The sequence below is a fragment of the Urocampus carinirostris genome, chromosome 17, assembly GCF_059441175.1.
Source record: "Urocampus carinirostris isolate Australia breed hairy pipefish chromosome 17, RoL_Ucar_1.0, whole genome shotgun sequence".
Taxonomy (NCBI): domain Eukaryota; kingdom Metazoa; phylum Chordata; class Actinopteri; order Syngnathiformes; family Syngnathidae; genus Urocampus; species Urocampus carinirostris.
Window position 1 is genome coordinate 24265693 of NC_142365.1, and position 23568 is coordinate 24289260.

Below are 23568 nucleotides of genomic sequence, written 5' to 3' on the forward strand. Positions count from 1 at the left end.
AACAGGACGAGATAGACGTGGATGATACCTGGTACTGGAGATTGTAGCAAGATATTAGACAGGGCGAGACAGACGGGATTGATAACAATCATTGGAGACTGGAGTCAGATATCAAGCAGGGCGAGATAGACGGGATCGATACCGAACAGGGTACACAAGAAGGATACCGGACAGAGTCAAAACACACATCTTGCGGGTGCAAAGGTTCGTTTACGGACTGACCAAGGGTGAGTGATAACACTGAGCTTAAAAAGGAGGGAAGCCCATCAGTCAACAAGCCGCAGCTGGCGCAAAACGGGCGGGGTCAATTGGGGGCAATGGGCAACCGTGACAAAAACAGGAAGATTACTTTTAAAATTCTAATTCGAATTATAATTATTATGATTATATTTGACTGTAAAGAAGTTATTTGTAAAAGAAAAAACTTTTAGAAAGTACAGTATTTTTATTTGTTAAACAAATACTTTAGCCTGTAAATTGGGTCTCTTCTCAAGTTGATAAACAAATAATTAAATATTCTAATCAATAAATTAAGGTTCTACTTTGTGGGTTTTGAATATCGTGCGAGATTTTTGGAGCGTAATCACAGCAAAATACGAGGAATTACCGTATAACAGTTATTCATTTCTCTCTAGTTATCGAGCACAAGAACTCAAACTGTTTCAACAAATTTGTTTTTGTTTTATTAGTTTCCAATTTTTAATATGCAAATAATATTAACACCCCTGACATTACTAGACTGATTTCAACACTTTTTATCCCCAAGATAATTAAAAAAACACTAAGGATGCTTAGATACTAGTGTTTCTCTGACTACGACAGAAGTGACATGTGAACAAATAAGTAAAAAGCTACAAAACTAGGCGTTATAATAGTAGTGTAAAAAATAAAATGCATTGGCTTAAATCAAACCAGGGATGGGAAATATCTTCACTGCAGTCATTGTGTGTAATAATCTTTTAGGTTTGCCTTTTTTTCTGCCTGATTCAATCAACTATTCAATCAAGCCCCTGATCACTGTTGTCTTAAGCTTTCTTCACTGAGGTCTGTTTTTGCACTCAAAAATAGGTATCAGTATTGTGAGATGGTGTGACATTGAAAAGATCAGGGTTTTTTTTCTTGAAATCCTGTCACATTTATTTAGCCCAAATCAACTGACAGCCCCATGTTTTAGGAGTTGTGTTTGGTTTAAAGTACATACCTTGTAATATCATTAATTTTTTGAGTCATTGGTCCCCAAACAAAAGCCTGCAGGCCAGTTACGGCCCGCCTCCAAATTTGGTCCGGCCCCCCGAACAATACCAGAGTGCATTTTGTTATCACTGGGCTTTCGTTGATATAACAGACAAATGTAAAAGCATTGGGTTTTATCTCATTATCACACTCTATATTCACGACACCAGAGATACATGTTAATTTCATCATGTATTTCACATGTAATAATGACAATACATGTGTTTTTTACAATTCTTAAAATAGAAGAATAGAATAGAATTTATTGTCATTATTATGTAACACGATGAAATTTGTCTGTAACACCGTGACTAAAAATAGTGTGAGAATGAGATAAAATCGACTGCTTTTTCGCAAGTCATCTGCGCCACTGGTAGGCCAGTGCTCTGACGACAAATCTGATCCTGAACCTGTTCAGACTGTGCTTAACACAGTCTTTTTTGATGACTTATATATTTCATTAATGGTGTTATTATTCATTTTCTGACTTTTGTTCCTGGAAGAATACAGAAGGGTTGTTTGATTGTAGCTTTCTGGATATCATCCAATGTTTACATTTAGGCACTCCTGCACTTTCCACACTTTGTTTTGTCACAAACTGAATGATCCCCTCATCTGAGAAAGGAAAAGCGGTGTGGCCCTCACAAGAAAAAGTTTGGGGACCCTTGGTTTGAGTAAATCTAAATTTTGACCCTTGGGAAACACTGCAATACATTTAAACCTTTTAAGTGCACAAAATGTTCTGATACGGATTTGGGGAGGTCAAAAATCAAGACACATGTTTTGTAGAGAAACAAACTAACATGAGGTACTGGTTAACATTGCAATTGTTTTAATTTTCCGAAGTAATACAAATGAGATGTGAAAGTGATGGCTGTGCTGTTGACAGCATTGCAAGACAGCATTGGGCCACCCCCAAAATGGGTTGTCCCTTGCTTACTAACTCAATAAAAGAAGAACTCTGCCTCCATTTAGCTTCCTCGTGCCTCAGTGACCGACAGGGAGCTCCACTATCATCTGACCACAGCTGCCATGGAGTGAACAAGTATTTCTCTTTCATTAAAATTTACAGTAAGATTTCAAAATTGTGGTTAGAAAAATATATTGATAATAGATTAAAAATGTTTACAGCAAGATTGAAAAAGACTTGAATATAGAAAAAAATACGTTTTTGTGTTGTGATTCTTATTTTCGGCATGTTGAGGTTTTTGAGGTTTTACATGCTCGTGTGCCGGTTTCAAATCAGGGGATGGTGTAATTTTGACTTGTGCAGACATTTTTTAAATAAGGGCTATACAAATAAATGTGACTTGACTTGACTTAAATGTACTTTTGTTTTCAAAATCCTCTTCTCTTTTATTGTGTCAGTTTCACCATTCTTGTGCAACTATTTCTTTCGCACAGATACTGATTGTGGTTTTGAAAGTGGTTTTGGATGTGATGCCATTAGAAACATCAGAGGCGGGCAGCTATCTAGAGTTGCCGGCGGTATTAGGTTAAAAAAGTTGGCCGAAGGGCCAATCAAGGAGACCTATTCAATTTTTCATTAATGAATAAATACACTTCCTGAACTCCACATAGTATATTGTTTTATTTATGTAAGGCTAAATTATGTACTCGATTCCTGTTTTAAGCTGTAAGTTCAATATGTAGTTTTGTAACATTACTGTAGCTGTACTTTTTAAAGTATTTTTGTAGTATTCCTGCAGTCATATATTTGTAGTATTTCTGTAGTACTTTTCCATTATTTTTGGGTAGAATTTTTGTAGCATTCCTGCTGTTGTATTTTGTAGTATTTCCATTGGTGACATTTCATAGTAGAAATTTTGTATATTTGTTGTATATCCGTCATAGTATTTTTGTATCAGAATTTTTGTGGTATTTCTGTTGTAATATTTGTGTAGCAGTATTTTTGTATAGTGTTGTTATAGTGGTATAAAAGTAAACGTTTTTGAAAGTATTTCCATAGTAGTGTTTTTTTAGTATTTCTGTAGTATTTTGTACATTTTTTTCATTTTTATTGTACTTTTTTTAATATAATATTTTTGTAATGCTATGTTAGTTGTTTTTTGGGTAATATTTATTTGGTAATATTTCTAAAGTATTTTTCTTTTCTATTCAGAATGAAAGCAAAATCAAATATGAGGGCGTTGTTTTTAAGCACTAAATTTTATATTTAGTTTTGTATTATTTTTTTAGTATTTGTGGTATTTCTGTAGTAATATTTTTGTTGTGACACACAAAGAGGCATGGGGGACAACGTTGGGGGCAAAAAAATATTTTCATTAATAGTACACAATTTCCTAAGTTATATAATGTATTTTGACCTATTTTGTTTGGCGGGCAGGATGAAACAGCCTGACAAGGCCGCATGTGGCCCACGGGCTTTGGTATGCTCACTCCTGCTTTACATATCTTGGAATCTTATAAACCTTTATTTTGTCTTTAATATAAAAGATAAATATATGTGACATACTTATATTTCTTATAACTGGATTAAATTAAAACATAAAAAGAAAATGTATCCAATTCAATTTGAATCGATTTAGGAACTTTGCATAGATAGCCAACCATAATATCTGCCGTTCTCAAGTGGTGGTTTTCCAGTCGGGAACTAGAAATTAGGAGTGAAAACATGAAAATAGTGGAAATTAAAAAAATTAATAAATAAATATATATATATATATATATATATATATATATATATATATATATATATATATATATATATATATATATATATATATATATATATATATATATATATATATATATATATATATATATATATATATATATATATATATATATATATATATATATTGGTGTAATTCATTTATACTTTCACATTTGTTTCAGTTTGGTATCTACAGTAGATCGTTATCAAGAACTAATCAAACATTAAGTACCAGTATAACGCTAAAAATAAAAAAATACTATGTTGGAATGTATTAATACTCTTTTGAAATTAGTCAGTTTGGGTTTTAACAACCACTCAAATGTTACACACTTTCTCTTAAAATACGCTCTAAAGCAGTTCATGATAATTAACAACTGAACCCAAGGAGAATGAAAAGGTTAAACTAAGAATGTGTTACATCAGGTTTGAATACTGTTGTTATAACTTTAAAGAGACAGTGAATATTATTTTGCTAGTAAATGTCAATGTATTGTGTTGTGCAACCAAAAAACCAAAGCAAAACGAAGTATACAAACTACGGACACTAAACCTCACAGTTGTCATTAGAATTTCTTAGTTCAGCCTATCACATTTTTGGGGAGGGGGAGGCTGATCCCATAGCAGTAAGATGGCCGACAAAAATGTCAGCTCCCTGTAGGTGAGGCTGATTCAGTGAAAATAAACAAATTTCTTGACTTAACGAGTATTTAAAAAGATCCACGTTCATACGACAACTGATGTAGTTAGCCTATCATTCAAATCAGTATTGTTCTTGTTTTTTAGCTTAGGTTTTTTTACTAAGAGGTTGTGCTAATTAATACAAATTTATGAATAAACATTTAGCTTTAGGAATGTGGTTTAAAGCAGGGTTTTAAGGGGGTTTTCCGGACCACCAGCTCGGTAGCCTAGATGGGAGGTCGCTGGTTCAAGCCTCGGCCGAGTCATACCTAAGACTTACAACATTGCTACTCATTGCCTCCCTGCTTGGTGCTCGGCATTAAGGGTTGGAATTGGGGGGTTTGGTCACCTAATGACTCCCAACACAGCAGTTGGGTCTAAAAACCCGGCGCCGATCGAAAGTTCGCGTGTCAAATGATTTCTGGTATTTATCATGTTTATGGTTTTTACTGGCTGAATAAATAAATACAATACAGAATATAAGTATTATAGATTTAACCCTTTCTAGTCAAGTTTCCACACTGGTTTCAAGTACGAGTATTGTGCTTAAAAATGTATCTAGGAATGATCTAGGTTAAATCAGTCCACCTTGTCAAACGATTTTACACTGCCAGAAAACTTGGGCATCATACTTCTGAACAATACGTTTTCCTCTTAATTTATACGTTTTTTTGATAATTTCAAATTGTGTACGCCTCATAACAATTTTTGTTTGGGGAAGAAAAAACAATAAAAGTCAGGTCAAGTGACATTTATTTGTATCACCCTTAATCACAAAATGTCTCAGAGGTTTTTAGTTGATCTTGTTTTGCTCATTTCAGCTCTAAATCAGATGGTCTCGGTTACTGGTAGCAAACGAAAACGTCATCGTAGATTGCTTACATTGTCGTGGTATACTGGTAAATGTTCTCTTCGATCAACCATTTATTTTTCTCGCTAATGCCGACATTGAGAGAGTTTTCAGCCATGTGAGGAAAGTACATACAGAGTATTGGAAGATAATGGGAATTGATATTCTGACATCTTTGTTGTAAGACAAACTAAATTGTAACAGTTTCTGTTACAAAATAAAACCATCTGTAGAATAGATGAAGTCTGACAAAATCCTGCTCTACTATGTAGAATCACAGTTAACGGTTCAGGGATCCCTTAAACAACTGGGTCGTCAGGGCACCCCTTAATGACGTAACTCTTGACAGCTTTCTCCACTGCTGGCACTTCCTGGCCTGAGTTTAGGTTGTGGCAAAGTTGGCACCAGACCATTCTTTGATGTTGTCTTCCCACTTCATTTTCAGTCTTCCTCTCCTCCTGCCCACTTGCACTGTGCCCTGAAGAATTATATTGGTCACTTCTGATGATCATGTGACGTCACCATACCACTGCAGTTTTTGTCTGCGCCCAGTTTACGACAGTTCTTAGTAGGGTCCAATTCAACATTCAAGATTGAAAGATTCAAAGAGTTTATTGTCATATGCACAGGACTTTGCTGTCCACACAGTTCCCGGCGTATTGATCTAAGAAACAATATACATGTTATACATAAATAATATTGCAAATATCAAAAAGATAAAAATACAAGATAAACTCAAGATTAGTTAAGGCAATAAGATAAAAATAAGATAAACACAGTTGAAAGTGACTGTAGTGCAAGAATAGTCCAAGTATGGTGTAGTCTAAAGTGTCTGTTGTGTAATAAAGTGTCTATTGTGTGACGAACTTGTCTGTGGTGTATCGTACAATCGGCAGCCGTTTAAGAGCCAGACGGCAGAGGGGTAAAAAGAGTTTTTTAGACGGGTTGCCCTGCATTTCACACTCCTGTACCCCCGACCTGAGGGTAGGAGTGTAAACAGTCCGTGTTGTGGGTGGGTGTGATCCTTAATGATGAAGGCTGCCTTCCTGTGGACTCTGCGGTGGTATATGCTCTGCAGAGAGAGCAGTGGAGTCCTGGTGATCCTCTGAGCGTTCTTAACTACTCTCTGTAGGCGTTTGCAGTCCATGGATGTTCCCTTTGATAGTGTTGCACCTTGTTTTGTTTGTCACATGGACTACGTATCTGACGCCTAGAGGTTTCCTGTAGTATCGCATTTTCATGGATTGAATTTTCCTTCCTGCTTTGCAGAGAGAGTTCATATCTCGCAACTAAAGAGTAAGATGAAGGTATACGGCATGAGTCTAAACTTTGATTTCATTGCTGTTCTTTTCCCGGCAGATGGATTAAGGTCTGGCAAGTATGGCTGTGGGATGAGCTGTCTTGGCCATGTTCTGACCCCTCTTCTGATATGGCAGCTCCAAGATATTTGAATTTGGTGACAGGTTTAAGCTCTTGGTAGTTCATAGTGATGTTTGTGGTGATACATTGGGGGTTGGTGGTCATTACTTTAGTTTTTCTGTGCTGATTTCTATCCCACATCGGGTTGATGCTTAGTCAAGGTGATTGAGCAGATATCTAAGTTCCTGTTCTTAACCTGCCAGAGAGGTTAGTGACGTTATGACCCCATTGCTCACTGTACGTTTGTGTTGGTCCAGATTTTCAGTCATAATCCACTCCAATTAGATGTTGAACAATGTTGGAGAGAGAATGCAACCTTGTATCCCAACGACTGTGGTTTGAAACCACGGTCCAATGGTACCATTGATCAATACGGTTTTCATTGGCGTACAGCTGTTTAATGGTTTGAACTAGTTTCCGGCCCAATTTTACATCTACTGGTGGCCCACAAAGCGGCTTGCCATTCACTTTTAAATGCACTGTTGAGTATCATGAGGACGTGATAGAGGTTTCTACGTATAATAAACACCACTAAACACTAAATTTACTGCAAGTGGGAATAGAACTTTGAAAGATGCTGAAAAAATTGTTTTAGTTGTTTTTAATTGACAAATAAAATTAACATGTTTACACAAATTATCTTTGTTTTTATTCTTCATAGTATGTCTTGCTTTGAGTAAAAAGGTGCGGCTTTTTGTTTGTCATGTTAATTATCATTTCATAAGGGGAAATACAATCATTGATAAGGTGAGCAATTGGCTGATGTCGACAGTTATGTTGTACCAGTTTAATAAAAGAGCAGTTTGGTTCCTCTGAAACTAGGTCACAACCCAGACACCCCTCCAAACCAGAATAGAAGAAACCTGCCCACCATGGAGGTGACCGCTGGGTCGCTGCCTAGGCTCAGTCTTGGTTCCAGCTCCGGACTGCACTACGGATCCTTTGTGAACAGTCTTTCTTCGCTTACACCTAAACCAGACGAGAGGCCCAACATAACGCGTCGGCGGGCCCACGTGGCCGTTGCCGTGCTCTGCTATGTCAACTTACTCAACTACATGGAGCGATACACCATTGCAGGTTTTGGCACACAAGACAACGATGCTAAGATATTTTATATAAATATTATCACTGCTTTTCCCATCTACACAGGCGTGCTTCTTAGCATACAGAGCTTCTTTCACATAAGTGACAGTACAACAGGACTCCTGCAGACAGGTAAAATGATCTCCTTCCACTTCCCTGAGCAAGTGTGAGTTTTAAAAGTGCCTCCCTTCACTCTACATTGCTCCATTGGGAAGTTATGCAATTCACTTGCAGAACATACAGTTTGTGATTGAGGCAATTTGTGGTACAGTAACTGTCTAACGCAGGGGTTGCCAAACTATGGCCCGAAGGTTGTATCGGATTCGGCAACAGATTTAATCTGGCCCACAAGAAGATGCTGAGATAATCATAAGAAAATAAAACGAACAGCTGCTTCTCATCAAACAATAACCTCTAGTTTTAAAAAGGTCCAATAAATGACAACATTTTTCTTCATATGCTTTTTTACAAAATTGGTTTTATTTATTTTATTGGCTTTAATGCACCAAAAAACTTTTGACGTGGCTCGATTACCATTGAGTTTTTCAATGCAAATGATCAAATTTAGTGCTTTAGTGCTAATTCGCTGTTGGTTTAAGATCAGGTAATGGTGTAATTGTAATCCTGTGCAGTCCTTCGAGACATTTTTTTGTGATTAAGGGCTATACAAATGTGACTTGACTAGACTTGAAAAGGATGATATTACTTTGCTATTACTCTTAAATAAAGTTTTTATTTGTAAATTCATATATTTATTTGTATATTTTGCCGGTTTAAAGCCAATTGGATAAAAGGGTATATTTATGCAAACAAGAAAAAAATCGATTGGTGTAAGTTATCTATGTTCCTCATATAATTATCGAATTATCAGATTTCCATTCATCCATTACCTGCAATGATTATCCTCACCAGGGTCGCAATGGTATAAGATGTAAGACTCTCTATCGGCATACACGAAAAATTAAATACATCAGCTAATTTTTTTCTCCGGCCCGGCCCCTAAACTAATGTTTTCAAACCAATGCGGCCCATGACTTAAAAAGTCTCTGGTCTAACAACAGGATTCATAAAAACACATCCCAATTGAGCAGTGTTTTTCAACCAGTATGCCGTAAAACCTTGTTTAGTGTACCACAGCAAATTGCTCTATTTTATCTTTGCAAAAAACAATGAATTGTTTTTGCATTTATTTTTTTATATTAAAAAAACAAAGTATTGAAACTAGTGCCTGGATATAACCTCAAAACAATTTCAATGGATGTTGTTCCTCAAATCATTTATGTGTGCTTTTCATCAAAAAGGTTGAGAAACACTACAATAGAGCATCCAAGAGAATGATACAACTTTATCCAGACTGCACATGCTTTGTTTTGAATGGGAATATCTGCGATTGCTCTGTTAATTGCTTACCTACTCTCCGGGTTCTTCTTACATTCCAAAAACATACACGGCAGGTTAATTGCCAACTCCAAATTTACCTATTTATGGATGTTTGTATAAATGGTTTGTATCTCTATGTGTGTCCTATGACTGGTAAGGAATCAGTCCAGGAAAGGGGTTGGCTAACTTTTTGAATCGCGAGCCGCATTTGTTTAAAAAAAATGTACAAAGCGGCTGAGCCGGAGGGAATAAAAAGCTGATACAACTGATTGAATCAAAACAAAAAATGATAGTAACAACAATACCGGCGGCAAGGCTGATGGGTGGTTAGAGGGCAGCCCCACGGTCTGGAGGTCAAGGGTTGGATTCCAGCTACCGCGCCTCCCCGTGTGGAGTTTGCATGTTCTTTTTGTACCTGCATGGGTTTCCTCCGCGCACTCCGGTTTCCTCCTACATATCAAAATGATGCATGTCAGGTGAATTGGCCAGATCAAATTGTCCCTAGGTGTCGATGAGCAAATGCCTTGTGACTGGCTGGCAACCAGTTCAGGGTTTCCCCTGCCCACTGCCCAAAAATAGCTGGGGTCCAGCTCCCCCGGAACCGTAGTTAGGATAAGCGGCGCAGAAAATCACTGAAAAAAATGGATGACAACAATAATAATAAACCCAAATCCACTGTTGTATCACTAAATCACTGGAGATCTAGAATACATGACAAAAGGCCTTATTAAATCTTATCTGACCATCACATCATTTTTACTCACATTACCACGTTGTCTCATATTTTTTATCTTGAAGGCGCATGTCGTTGGTCAAAAGTAATACAAACTTGTTTTGGATGAACTCTTTCCTCTTATGCTCCATTACTTTGATGGGGAACAATTCAGCCAAAACAATGTTGTTCAAGGTGACAATCCTTATGGGCTAGTGCTCAGGATTTGGGGCTCTCACTATTGGAATCAAGTTTCAAATCCTTCTGCATCTAATGTTAAGCAAATGACGTTACCAGTATTTAACAACTAACCAATCATTGCTAGTATACCTCAGTGTTAAGTGTGCCAAAACTTTCATTTAGTGTTCGGCTTTGATTATCTTTTTGTCTGAAAAAAAAAATATTCGCGTAGACCTGAATTAATTCGGTACAGGCGAAAAGAAATGCATTTTTTTTTTTCTGTGTGGCCTGGTACTGGTCCACACCCTGGTGGTTGCAGACCACTGACCAAGAGAATCGCTTCTTTTTTAAACATACTCGGAAATTTAGGGTGGGCCGGAATAAATCATCCAATAGGCTGAGTCTGGCGCGCAACTAGTATGTGACATGCCTGCCTTGAACAGTGCATCCATTTCTTCTACTCCAAGTATATTTTCTTCAGTTTAGTCTTATTTCCTATTTGAATAGTTCGTTTCCTTCAATGTTTTCTGGTTGATAAATGGTAGTCAGCGAATACAGTTTTGGGAGTTGCACTTATATTTGGCGACATCCAGTCCTCATATTAAAAACTACTGGTCATATTTTTACGACACAATCTTCTCTTTTGCTTATCAACTTTGTCTTTTGGGCCGAATTGAACCCGTTGGCAGGCCTGATCTGGCCCGTGGGCTGTAGTTTGCCAACCCCTCGTCCAGGGTGTCCTTTGCCCATTGCCAGATGTTACCAAGAATGGGCTCCAGTATCCCCCTGACTCTTGTGAAATTCTCAGTCAAAAGAGTGGTCAATCCCGTTACATATTTTATTTTATTAAAATATTTAGTTTTTTTTTTTTACTTGTGTTTTCGCTATGCTGCTAGATCTTGTCAACGTTACATATTAAAAGGCATACAGTTTTTATCTGCAGCTTCCTAGTGACAGCCCCGCTCTTCGGTTACCTTGGGGACCGCTACAACCGAGTACACATCATGGCGGCGGGCTTGACCATTTGGCTGCTGACTGCGATTGGTAGCTCGTTTGTAACCAAGTCGGTATGTCCAAAATAGAGACACAACTACAAACACACACACAGACAGACACACACACATACAAGTTGTTAATATTTAAGGGAACACTGTGCAATATTTGACCACTAGATGTCATGTTCTTATTTTTTTGCCCAGCCTTTTTACAAGGTTTTTGTTTTTTGGGGGTACCCTTGGCAGCAAGATGGCAGACAATCTGTCAGCTTACTCTAGTTGAGGCTCATTTTATGTAAAATAAATACAAACTTCTTGAACTATGAGTAATGTATATTCCGCACTACAGAACGCTCTTGAATAAATGCCGCTAGCGCAGATTTGGGGAAGAAACTCTACTTTGTTTTTTGTACAAGCAGCACCAGATTTTAAGCTACTGGCTCAAACAGCCATAAACATAAACTCATTCAAAACATTTTTAAAGTAACACATTCCACAGCGATTAAGACACTCATACTGTGTCCGCCACTGTCAATCTCAATGAACTAGTGCAGCAGTGAATATTAAAGTCCTGAACTTGAAATTCTGCAACTCTCCTGTCTTAAAGTCATGAGCTCAGCCTCTGTCAGCTCATTCCCCAGGTACTAATAAACTATTCTTCTTACTTATTCTTGGTGTTTTGGGTTGCATTTTGGACTGTTTGAGGGCAAGCATGGAATCACTCTTCAACCTTCTCCTCTCTTCCCTTTCCCGCTTCCTAATGTGTTGTGAGTCCTGGAGCAGTTCTAAAAGTAAGATAAAAGCAGATAGGCGCTGTGGAATTTTGGGCATTGTGAACCTATACTTAATAGAGACAATATTAAAATGTTAACTTTTCAAGGCCACTTCAGACAACACACCTGACCTTTTATCACATTTGCATGAACATTTACACAGGAGTAAGACAAAATCAATATGCATAAATACATGGAATCTCTCGGCTAATTGAATATTTAAGTGATTTAGCAGGCGACTAAATATCAGGTACATTCTTCCTATTGGGCCGAAAACTGTGAAGTCATATTAAACTATGATTAGTCCGATGACTGTCAGCTCGATAATTGATTATTAACTAGTGTCGGCATGTATAGTGATTTTTTTCACGTATTAGTCGCAAGACTTAGTCTCTTCTCTATTACTTTGTCATGTGCGTAAGGGATGAGAGGGCTTAAGATCACGTGGCTCAGCATGTGTACAGGCTGTTGTGATTGTACGGGCTCCTAAATTTTAGTCACTACAGTACATTGAGTTTTTTGGGGAATGTTTACGTGACACTCCTGTGTATATATTAGTGTCAGTTTCAATAATATTACCTGCTGCGCTTGTTGATTGAGACAGTCCGCAAACAAGTGTCTGAAATCACGGCACAATGTGTTGCTTTTTTGTACTAGACATTTCCCCACTGATTCCGCCAAGATCGCAATCTTACTCCATAGGGACAGTGGGAATCTCGTTCATCTATTCATTCGTGTCACTAATTAGATGTCGAGGTATTTGGCTACCAAAGGGAATCAAAGTTACACCCTCTGTTTGCCTGTACTTCATTGAATTACTTCACTTTGACATTTAAAGCTATTGGTAGAAATTCAATCGCATCATCACCCACTGTGTGCCCTCGCCATGCTTTGTATAAAAATCAACTGTTGGCATCAGTTCTAAGCCAGATGCTAGGCACCAGCCAAGGCGACCGGGCGAGGAGCGCAACAGCACCGACGCCCCAAAGGGATTTGCAGCTGTGAAGATCAGCAAAAAGGGCCCGGCGGGTGTCAGATTTTGCAACCGACAACCTCGCGACTATTTGCTTTTGCACAAAAAGCTAAGAATCAGACGTATTTTATTGTAACCTGCAGTGTTTGTAGAAAATAAGTAGCAGCTTGTAGTCTCTCATTTATGTAATTTCGCTTACTGTTCAAAGCAATATACATTTTTTAAATGAATTACGTTTTTACCACTAGGAGGTGCTAAGTGATACACAATGTCCTCTTAGAGAAACAGAATGCTAAACGTTGTAGTACAAAGCATAGGTGTAACTTTTTCTTTTATGTTGTCAAGTACTTTTGGCTCTTACTGCTGTTACGAGGTCTGGTCGGGATCGGTGAGGCCAGTTACTCTACTATCGCTCCCACCATTATCGGGGACCTTTTCACCGGAGGACAACGGACCATCATGATCGCTGCTTTCTACATCTTCATCCCTGTTGGGAGGTCAGGAACGTGAAACGTCCCCGGGTTTGAGTTTGCATTCTACCCTGTCAGTGGGATCGGTTTGATAATGACTTTTCTGTATATTTAGCGGCCTTGGATATATAATGGGCTCATCCATCGCAAGCGCTACAGGCGACTGGCACTGGTCTCTCAGGGTGAGAACGCACTTAAATATTAACACCAGAAAAGTAACGTCATTTGCAGGCATGTCCAGTTACATTTATTTGCATACCCCTTCAAGGTCATCCTAAATTCTTAAACAAGCAAAATGTGAAGAAATAGTAAATGTTTTTGCATAAAAATGATATATATTTCATCTGTATATTTCAATTTTTATCCAAAGCTTTGCATTTTCAAGACTGTGTGTCTTGTCTTTGCTTACCTGAACTTTTACTTCATCATGATCTTTTAATGAAAAGCAGAGAAGTGCACCATGTTGTAACAACAGTTGAGTTACAAAATTGTATTCAAAAGCACATTACAGTACTTGTTACCAAGAATGGCAATTGTGTTCCAGGAACACGTTCCTTTGTAACACATAAGTCCCAACACTGGTCACCAGTAGCAGATACAGCACCTGGTATTCCCTGGCTGTGACCCATCCAAGTACTATAATAATGATAATATGATAATAATACATTCTACTTTACTTTAAAGCGCCTTTCAGGACACCCAAGGGTGCTGTACACAGAGTACCAAAAAGGAAAAAAACGAGAATAAAACAAGCAAGTAATAAATAGTAAATAAAAACACAGTAGAGTTAAAAGAGGGCGGTATGTGGAACAGATGATCATGGAAAGGTAAGTCTGAAGAGTTGGGTTTTGAGTCCGGATTTAAAGGCCGACTGGGTGGCCGAATTTCAGAGGTCAGGTGGCAATGAGTTCCAGAGCTGGGGGGCAGAGCGGTTGAAAAATCTTCTCTCCATGGAGGTGAGACGGGCAGTGGGTAGAGTGAGATGGAGGGAGGAGGGTGATCAGGCACGACCTTGCTTATTTTCCAGTATCGGACGAGTTTGGACATTCCTAAGGTTCCAAGGGTAGTATGGCTGTACATGGTTGAGTACAGTATTATATCAAAAATTTGTATCAGGACTCCCCTGCTATTTGGTTCACACTTCAGACATACGGTTTGCAATGTAACCCCTCATTTTAACAATAAGGCAAAAATAGAAAAACAATTATGAACACTACTGACGACACAATGAAGGGGGGGGAGATAGTGATGACCTGGTGTTCGAAAAATAAATTAATACTAAAAACCCGGAAATAAAAGAGAAATCATTCTCAGGATCAGGAGGGCAAGCACAGGCCTAGCTCCACTCTTTATAGATGGAGACTGTGTGGAGAGAGTCCATTCCTTTAAACTCCTGGGCGTGCACATCTCCAACGATATCTCCTGGTCTGCCAACACCAGGGCTGTAGCGGGTAGGCCCAGCAGTGACTACTTCCTGAGGATTCTCAGGAGGAACAACCTGGAACAGAAGGTGCTGGTGTCCTTTCCAAAGCCACAGTGGATAGTATACGGCATCATGTTGTGGTATGCTGGGAGCACGGCAGGAAAACATAGAGTAATCAACACAGCCCAAAAGATCATTAGCTGCTTTCTGCCCAGTATAGAGGACATTTTTGGGTCGCGAAACCGCAGAAGCGGAATCAACATTTTAAAATCACTTTGGACACCTCTTTGACCTGGTCTCGTCATTGTTGCTAAACGGTAATCCATTTTTTGATTTCACTGCTGTTACAATGCACTATTTTTTATGCACTATTAGTATAATTTGGGCCAGTCTCTAAGCACTACTTTGTAAATATTTTTGCTTGATTATTCTGCCAGTCCTTAATCATATTTTTTCTGTTACTTGTTTAATCCTGAGTGCCATGTCTAATCTTGTTGCATACAATGCTTTTCAATCTGTATATCAATGACAACAAAGAAATTTAATTTAATCCAAACTGTAGTAAGACCCGCTTCTATTGTGTCAACAGATAACTCCCATTTTGGGTGTTATTGGGCTGGTTTTAGTGTTGCTCCTATGTCCGAACCCACCCAGGGGTGTTGCGGAAAACCACCATCATGAAGTCCAGAACCGAAGCTCTTACCTTGATGACATTAAATATTTTTTTAAAAAGTAGGATATGTTAGATCACCCACAACTCTGATCACAAAGGAACACTCCTAAAACAAATTATCTTCTATTCTATTTCCCTTTTCCCCAAGTAAAAGTTTTATATGGTCTTCACTGGGAGTGACAGCAATGGCCTTTCTGACTGGTGCCTTAGCTTTCTGGATGCCCACTTTCCTGTTTAGAGCTCAAGTGTCTCAGGGCCTTCGACCACCATGCACCAAAGGGTCCTGCAACTCCATAGACAGGTGGGTACCTTCTCCTGAAAAGCATTCAATTTCTAATACTTTGCTCTGTGCCTGTTGCCAGTACAGTTTTATATTCGGGGCCATCACAGTGGTTTCTGGCATTCTTGGGGTCTGCATCGGTACTGGTTTGGCCAAGTGGTTGCGGGACAAAGTACCAAATGCAGATCCACTCATCTGTGCCGCAGGCATGCTAGGATCTGTCCCGTGCCTCTTCATCAGCATTTTCGTTGCGACAGCAAGCATTCCAGCCACTTATGTAAGGCTCGATCCTGTTACATGCCTTGTTTTTTTGCAGGGTTACGTTCTAAAAAAGTCTAAACCAGCAAAAAAGAAACGTACATTTATCTATTAGATACCAGTAACATACAGTATCTGCGACTGTATGAAAATAACAACTATAGATCTACAAATAGAAACGCAGAACACAGAATTCCAGTCATTTGGTGTCATTTTAAAATAGTACAATGAAATTGTAAGAAAGCCAGGTAGAGAGCGGCCGGCTCGCTGCTCGATAACATCAAGGACACTCGGTTGAGCCAGGTCTACTTTGTCACAAATACAGCGTTTTACCACAAGTTGTAGCTCCAGGTCATCCGTTTTAAGGGTAATGGACAGATACAGGTCCGGCAAGGGTTGGCTTGTGAGTGTTGTTTGAAGTCTAGCCGCATAGGCTGGACCTAAAGCACCGCTATTGCTTTCTCTCCTCATGCTGCCTGAGTCTCTAGACCATATAACAAACAACGGAGCGCCCGGTTGTGATCAACATTTTTTTGCGCTCTCCGGAATTTTTCTTTGCACCCTTCCAACTTTCCTCAGATTCCGTTTTGATTGATAAACTTTTTTTCAATGTAACGAGCCACTAAAGTAATAGCTGTCGCCGTGCTTCACAGTTGTTTTGGGTGGAAAATCCACAAAGTATCAAAACATCAACAATTAAACCGTAATACTGTGAGGGATTATTGTACTTAAAATTCCCCCTGGTAAAAATAACAACCGATACTAGAATTATTTCACAAATCAGGTGTCATTGAAGGGGTGTTTGCAGTTTGAAACTCATCGGAATCACACCAAATCTGAAGGTTTGGAATAACTTTTTAGGTCTGGTTTTGTTTTGTAATCAAATGCTTTGTGTGAGGGGGTACCTTCATACTTTCAGGAGTACCGGTTTTTAATTGTAATAACCAACACAGTTAACAAGGATATTTTTTTTTTTCTAAAATTAACCTTTTTTCATATTTTAAATTTACATTGTAAGGACATGTAGCACAGTGCCTTGCGGGTAAGTTTGTGTCTAGCAAGGCATAGTCAAATTTACAAATAAATTATTCTTATACAACATTTGATTGGCAGTGTAAGAAAGCAATATCTAAACTATAGCATACAAAAAACGTTGTATTACCCGAACTTACAAATGAAGTCCTTTTGCATGAAAGCGTCTATAAGGTTAGGAACTGGTTCGCCATCTTTTCCCTGAGGGGCACCAACCAGCTATTCTGTTTCTGGTATGGACTTGTTGTTAGTTGTTTTGGACCCATTTGTCTTTGTGTGTTACTTTGTTTCTTGCATTTTCATGTGAGTCTTTTTTTCAGATTCGACAATTGTCAGGTTTGATTTTGTTTGGACATTTTGTTGTTATGTGACCCCTAGTTTGTTTATTATTTTGTTTCTGGTTTTGTTACTAAAAACCTTCCTTATTTTGAGCACCACTGCCTCAGTTCAGCTTACCCTCACTTTGGTCCACCACCCGGAAAAAATAACAACAGTTCATTTCAATGTTAACACTTATTACATTTTCTTATAGGTCTTTGTTTTTATAGCCGAGGTTCTGCTATCGCTTAATTGGTCTCTTCTGGCTGATATGCTTCTTGTAAGTGTAACGATCCAAACCAAGCACAAAAATTAAAATATCCAATAAAAAAAGTTTTTCTTTTCTTTACCGTAGTATGTGGTTGTTCCTACCAGAAGGGCCACGGCCGAGGCTCTCCAGATTACAGTTTGCCACCTTCTCGGGGACGCCGGGAGTCCTTACCTTATTGGAATTGTGAGTCGTACCAAGTAAACAAACTTGAGCTTACATCAATGTGTTATTGCTAGCATCAGTAACTCTTTGGTGGCCGTGACGCCAAATCAAAAGGACAGAGGGTCGAATGAAAAGTTCTACGACAAGCCGAGGGCCAGACTTATCGTTTGTTTAAAATGAATGAAGCTGCTAATGCTAATTGCAAATGTTGTGCTTTGCGCAATAAGAGACCCCTGAAGCAATACTATACATTATTGAAGCTAACACCTAACCACTTAAGCTAAATATGTGCTCAGTTCATGCTGACAACAGCCAAATTCAAAGAAAATAATAGTACTTAAAATAAGAAAAAAAAAAAAATTTTTTTGCAGCGTATTAATTTTCAGTCTTCCAACGTTTTACTTTAGCAATGTTAGATGGCAATGCTAGTTGTTAATGGTAGTTGCTAAGACTAATACAGCTGTGACGGTGACATTTAGCTGCTCAAGCAAGGCTAATTCCTAATGCTGTGGTAGTCGCAGCTAAAAGAATGACAATACAGCTACTAAAGATAACAGCTAACGGCCAAAGCAAAAGATGTTCTCTCTACTGCAATGTAGTGTGTCAATTATTTTTGACTGTTCTAATTTTTCATTTGAAAATACTGATGATGCAGCACAGCGGGGCAGTGGTTAGCACGTGTGCGGCACAGTTCTGAGGTCATGAGATCAAACCTCCTGTGTGAAGTTTGCATGTTCTCCCCGTGCTTGCATGGGTTTCCTCCGGGCACTCCGGTTTGCTCCCACATTTCAAAAAACATGCACAATAGGTTAATTGGCCGGTCTAAATTGTCCCTAGGTGTGAATGAGCGAGCGAATTGTCTGTCCCTATGTGTCCTGCGACTGGCTGGCAACCAGTTCAGGGTGTCCCCTGCCCACTGCCCAAAGATGGCCGGGATGGGCTCCAGCACCCCGGCGACCCTACTGAGGATAAGCAGTGCAGATAATGGATGGATGGATGGATACTGATGATAGTATCTGCCTCAGTGATGATAGCCGTAACTATTCAGGCACTGTTTGTAGCCTATAATTTCTATTTTAGCCAAAGTAGGCTAAATTGACTTAATAACAATTTTGTATCATTACCTCAGCTAAAATATTGTTTTAAAGAGAATTGTATTGAAATAAAATGAAGTGCAAAAAAACAAACTATAACGATAAACAAGTAGAAGTATTGTAAAGTGAAAACAGATTCACAAAAATTCCAACCACTGGTATATGATACAAAAATGCAGGAGTCACCAAACTACGGCCTGCAGGTCGTATATGATCCACCAACAAATATGATCCAGCTTGCGGGATAATGCTGCGAGAAGCATGAGAGAAAACTAAGCCATTTCTAGTAAAACAATGACCTGTAGTTTTTAATATTTAATATTTCTACAGGGTATCACCAAAGCATGCAATAAAACACAACTTTTGCAGGTAAATGCAAAGGGGGAAAATGGATTGGCTTCCGTTATCTATTTTCCTCATGTATATCCAAGGTTTAAGACTCTCTAAATTAAAAACATCAATCAGCATTTGTTGTTCTCCTCTGTTCAGGCCCCCGTGCAAATCTTTTCAAACAAATGCCGGCCGCGTCCCCAAAAGTTTGCCTACCCTTGCAATCATGTATCAAGACCTTCTCACGGGCTGGATGTGGCCCGCGAGCCTTGACTTTGTAATGTTTGCTCTAGATCTCTGACGCGATACAGAAATCCAAGCCTCCCGCCACTGACTGGAGCTTCACGAGTCTCCAGTACAGCTTCTTGATTTGTCCTTTTGTTGGTATCATCGGAGGAATTTTCTTCCTTATGACTGCTCTTTACATCAATGACGACAGAAATGCAGCGCAGCAGCTAGCTCAAGGTACATGTTGCATACTCACCAACACTACCATTGTATGCGATAAATCAAGTCATGTTTATTTGTATGGCCCCTAATTACAAGGAGTCTCAAAGGGCTGCACAGACCACAGATAATTGCAAACTACAGATTACACCATCCCCTGATCTAAAACCATTAGGGCAAGGAAAAACTCAAAAACCTCAGCATGAGGAAAATGAAGAAACCGTGAGAAGGGGCCGCACATGAGGCAATCCCCCTTCCAGGTTACCAGGCTGTCCACCGATTTTTCAAATCTAAACTACAACAACAACAAATTTTGAATCGAGACATGTATTATGGGGCAGCACGGCAGAGCGGTGGTTAGCGCGTGTGCGGCACAGTTCTGAGGTCATGGGTTCATATCCAGCTACCAACCTTCCTGTGCGGAGTTTGCATGTTCTCCCCGTGCTTGCGTGGGTTTACTCCGGGCTCTCCGGTTTCCTCCTAGATTCCAAAAACATGCGTGTTAGGTTAATCGGCCGGTCCAAATTGTCTCTAAGTGTGAATGAGCGAGTGGGTTGTCTTTCCCTGTGTGCCCTGTGACTGGCTGCCAACCAGTTAGGGGTGTCCCCTGCCCGAAGATTCTTGGGATGGGCTCTGGCAACCCCGAGACCCTACTGAGGATAAGCAGTACAGATAATGGTTGGATGGATTATTCTGAGTATAATTGTACATGAGGTTGGAGAAACACACACTTGAATGAGCGAGCGAATGGTCTCTCCCTGTGTGCCCTGCGACTGGCTGGCAACCAGTTCAGGGTGTCCCCTGCCCACTGCCCGGATTTGGCTGGGATGGGCTCCAGCACCCCCTTGACCCTACTGAGGATAAGCGGTGCAGATAATGGATGGATGGATATGTATTATAGTCTTCGGCTGTTTTATTGCGAAGAGGGACTAGGTCTTGTACACGAATGTACCGCTTCACCGATCACATGATACTTTCATTTTGATAAAGGTTTCCCGCTTGTGTTTTTAAAGAGACAATTTAAAATATCTAAACATTAGAATTCACTGTACTGTATAGTGCAACTGAAAACGAGTGCTAAAAAGAACACAAGCTATGAAGGATTAAACTAACCATTATTTTTTTGGCCCAACCTTTTTGTCAAAAAATGTATTAAAAAATATGAAAAAAGAGAAAAAAGAAAATAATGAGGGAAAAAACAGAAAAAGAAGGACATGAAGAAAAAAGTAGAAAATTGAAAGGTTTAAGCAGTGTTGGGAATTATATATTAAAATGTATCGTTTACCAAATTGTTCAAATTAGTTATCTGACTCCATTAACCAAACACAACCTATATTCACCCAAAAATGCGCGCTCGTTTCTTGATGGAAAAGATGAACACGAAAAGCCGACATTTTCACACGGGGGCAGATTTACTTTCATTAACAATTAAACTAAGTGAACTCCATCAAAACGGCCGAATTAGTCGAATTAGTGTTGTCGGACTCTCTGGGAAGCCCTCTCTTCAAGTCCTCAGCCTTTCTTCTCGTCTTTCCACAAGCTGGTGTGCCGGCTCCTCCCATGGGCCTGCCAGGGAAGCCCCACGTGGGCTCCACCTCCTCGCCTCGATGTCTGGAAAACTCAAAACAGCTGAGCCTTTCTCAAAACATTGCCTGCCGTCCTCTGTCATCAGGGCCCCTCAGCGTCTGGATGCGCTGATTATCTTATCAGCCTCACGTCCCGTTCCCGCCATTCCTGTAAACAATATTTCCTAGCAGATCAGGGTGCCCTGAACTTTTACTGCTCATTGAACTTAAGCCTACTCGGTGAAAATCTTCATTGCACTCAATAAATGTAACTTGTATTCAATCATATTAAATCCTTCATAGTCAAATGTATAAAATCCTTCAGCAGTAACGGTACAACAAAGGGCAAGCATCCAAAAAAAGGCAAACTGCCAAAAATAACACATGAAGAACTGCAGCTAATCGGGACAGATCAACAAAACCCTGCCCCAGCCTTGGCGTAAAATTGCAAGGCTGGCCGACCGAAAAAACGGCAGTGAGCAGCCAGACTCACTTGGAACCAACAACAAAAAGCGGCAACGGCTGCAAAAATAAACACGGAGCTGGCCAAAGATTAACCAAATGACACGACAAAACCGGCGCCAACGCCATTCCGGCCGATCAAAACACACACAGTGAGCAGACAGGCTCAGAGTGCCAACTGGGAGCAAACAAAACAGGAAAGCCGTCGGCAGCCCCGACGCTAACAGGGTGCTACCCGACCATAATTACACCAAGCCTGCTAACGCTTCAAAAAACACAAATGGAAAACTACAACTGCCTACCAAAAAGGAGGCGAAGGCAAATAAGAAATGCAGGTAGACTTACCCCATGCAGCTTTTGGAGGTTGAAGCACGCAATTTTGAGAAAACAGTCACTAGGCCCCCAGTGACATGTTAAGCAAACCTCTGGTTTTCCCCAAGCAGAAATGAGCGGTAAGCAATCGTTGTTCACTACAATAGCCGTCTGTTTCTGAGCCAAATCAGTCAAATTTGTGACTACATTTCTCAAGCGCGTGAAATATTTTGCATCATCTTTGCATAATTGTGAGTAGAAACACTACACTTTTGTGCCTAATTGGAAAAAATGTCTGTTTGGGAATTCCCTTAATGAAATTATCATATCTTACATCATTATAACAATCACTTGTGATTACATTTAGAAATGATCATATTGTTTGAATCACAATATATGCTTTACAGTGAGTTTCCCCCATGCTCCTTTTCCTAACTCTCTAACGACAAAACAATGTTTAAAACTTGGACAAAAAGTCATTTTTCTTTGAAAATGTTTGAAATGGGATTGGAGGTGAACCAAAAAATGTGACTACATTCCCATAAATTCCATTGTTTGCTGTGTATAAGAAATATCTCTCAAGTGTACTATTTGCCTTTTCTACGTGCTTATTTTCTTTCTTTCTGTCTTGTTGGTTCCCAGCACATACTTCCCTGCAACTTCCCACACAAGAACCCACAATGGAGATGAACAATCCTCAAAATATGTAACCTTTTTTTTATTATTAAATCAAAAGCAACCTATGAGTCTCTTTCTCTCTCCCTCTCACTCTATATGTCATTTTTTCATGAGAAAGAGCTTAATACAGGCATGTCAAACATATGGCCTACGGTCCGTATCTGCCCCGTTGGGTTATGTAATCTGGCCCACCATAAATCTCTGAGTATGCCAAAAAGGAAGCAAGCCTTTAGGTCAGGGGTGGCAACATAAAATATAGGTTATTCATAAGCTAAAGAATGGAAGTGTGTTTTAAGCATAGATTTAAACATTTCCACTGAGGTTGCAGATCGAATCTCAGGGGGAAGAATATTCCACAGCACCGGGGCCTGAATGGAGAACACTCTCGAACCTGCGGATCTCTTTTTGGCTCTTTGGATCACTAGTAGAATAGTGGTAGAAGTAGTAAAATAGTAAACAACTCGTTCTTAAAAAAATCAGTCCCTTTTGGAAGTTCCTATTGGATGTTATGGTGGATTGAGCTGAAGTGACGCTGAAGATTTGCAGCTTTGAAATGTGTTAATGCTGCGTGAGGCAGATCAGCTTGCCATTACGGTCAATAAAAAAATACAAACTCTCTCACTCTGGCAAAAACGTCTGGTGTTCTTCTTCATATTTTTGTTTGGCTGTGCTCTTTTTCCCTGTCATTTCAAGAGTAACTTAAATTGTCTACATTACATTATGTCACAGCAAAGATTCTCTTCTCATTCGTTTGACGTCACTCAAACAGGGCTATATTTTTGGCGTGCCATCTAGCTGTAGGAAGGCAAATGACAGCGAACATTTTTGATGCATGTC

At 39.4% G+C, this 23568-nt stretch overlaps 1 protein-coding gene across 2 annotated transcripts; it reads left to right on the top strand.

The window, feature by feature from the left end:
• Positions 1-250: 250 nt before the first annotated feature.
• On the top strand, positions 251-23258 carry spns3 (SPNS lysolipid transporter 3, sphingosine-1-phosphate (putative)). Of its 2 annotated transcripts, none has more exons than XM_088320874.1 (13): positions 251-2278; positions 7663-7937; positions 8010-8075; positions 11146-11282; positions 13302-13453; positions 13542-13608; positions 15439-15581; positions 15671-15823; positions 15890-16079; positions 17625-17690; positions 17766-17864; positions 19561-19732; positions 22696-23258. In XM_088320874.1, exons 1-13 carry the CDS (start codon positions 2088-2090, stop codon positions 22761-22763), a joined length of 1779 nt encoding a protein of 592 aa, XP_088177000.1. In that variant the 5' UTR covers positions 251-2087; the 3' UTR covers positions 22764-23258. The 2 variants fall into 2 exon arrangements, with proteins under 2 accessions (XP_088177000.1, XP_088177001.1); XM_088320875.1 differs by having other exon boundaries at positions 7683-7937.
• The last annotated feature ends 310 nt before the right edge of the window (positions 23259-23568 follow it).

Coding starts and splice junctions, on each gene's coding strand:
- spns3 (XM_088320874.1), top strand. CDS start 2,088: ATGAGATGTGAAAGTGATGGCTGTGCTGTTGACAGCATTGCAAGACAG. Junction 7,938..8,009: donor GGAGCGATACACCATTGCAG/GTTTTGGCACAC, acceptor CCATCTACACAG/GCGTGCTTCTTAGCATACAG. Junction 13,609..15,438: donor ACTGGCACTGGTCTCTCAGG/GTGAGAACGCAC, acceptor TTGTGTCAACAG/ATAACTCCCATTTTGGGTGT.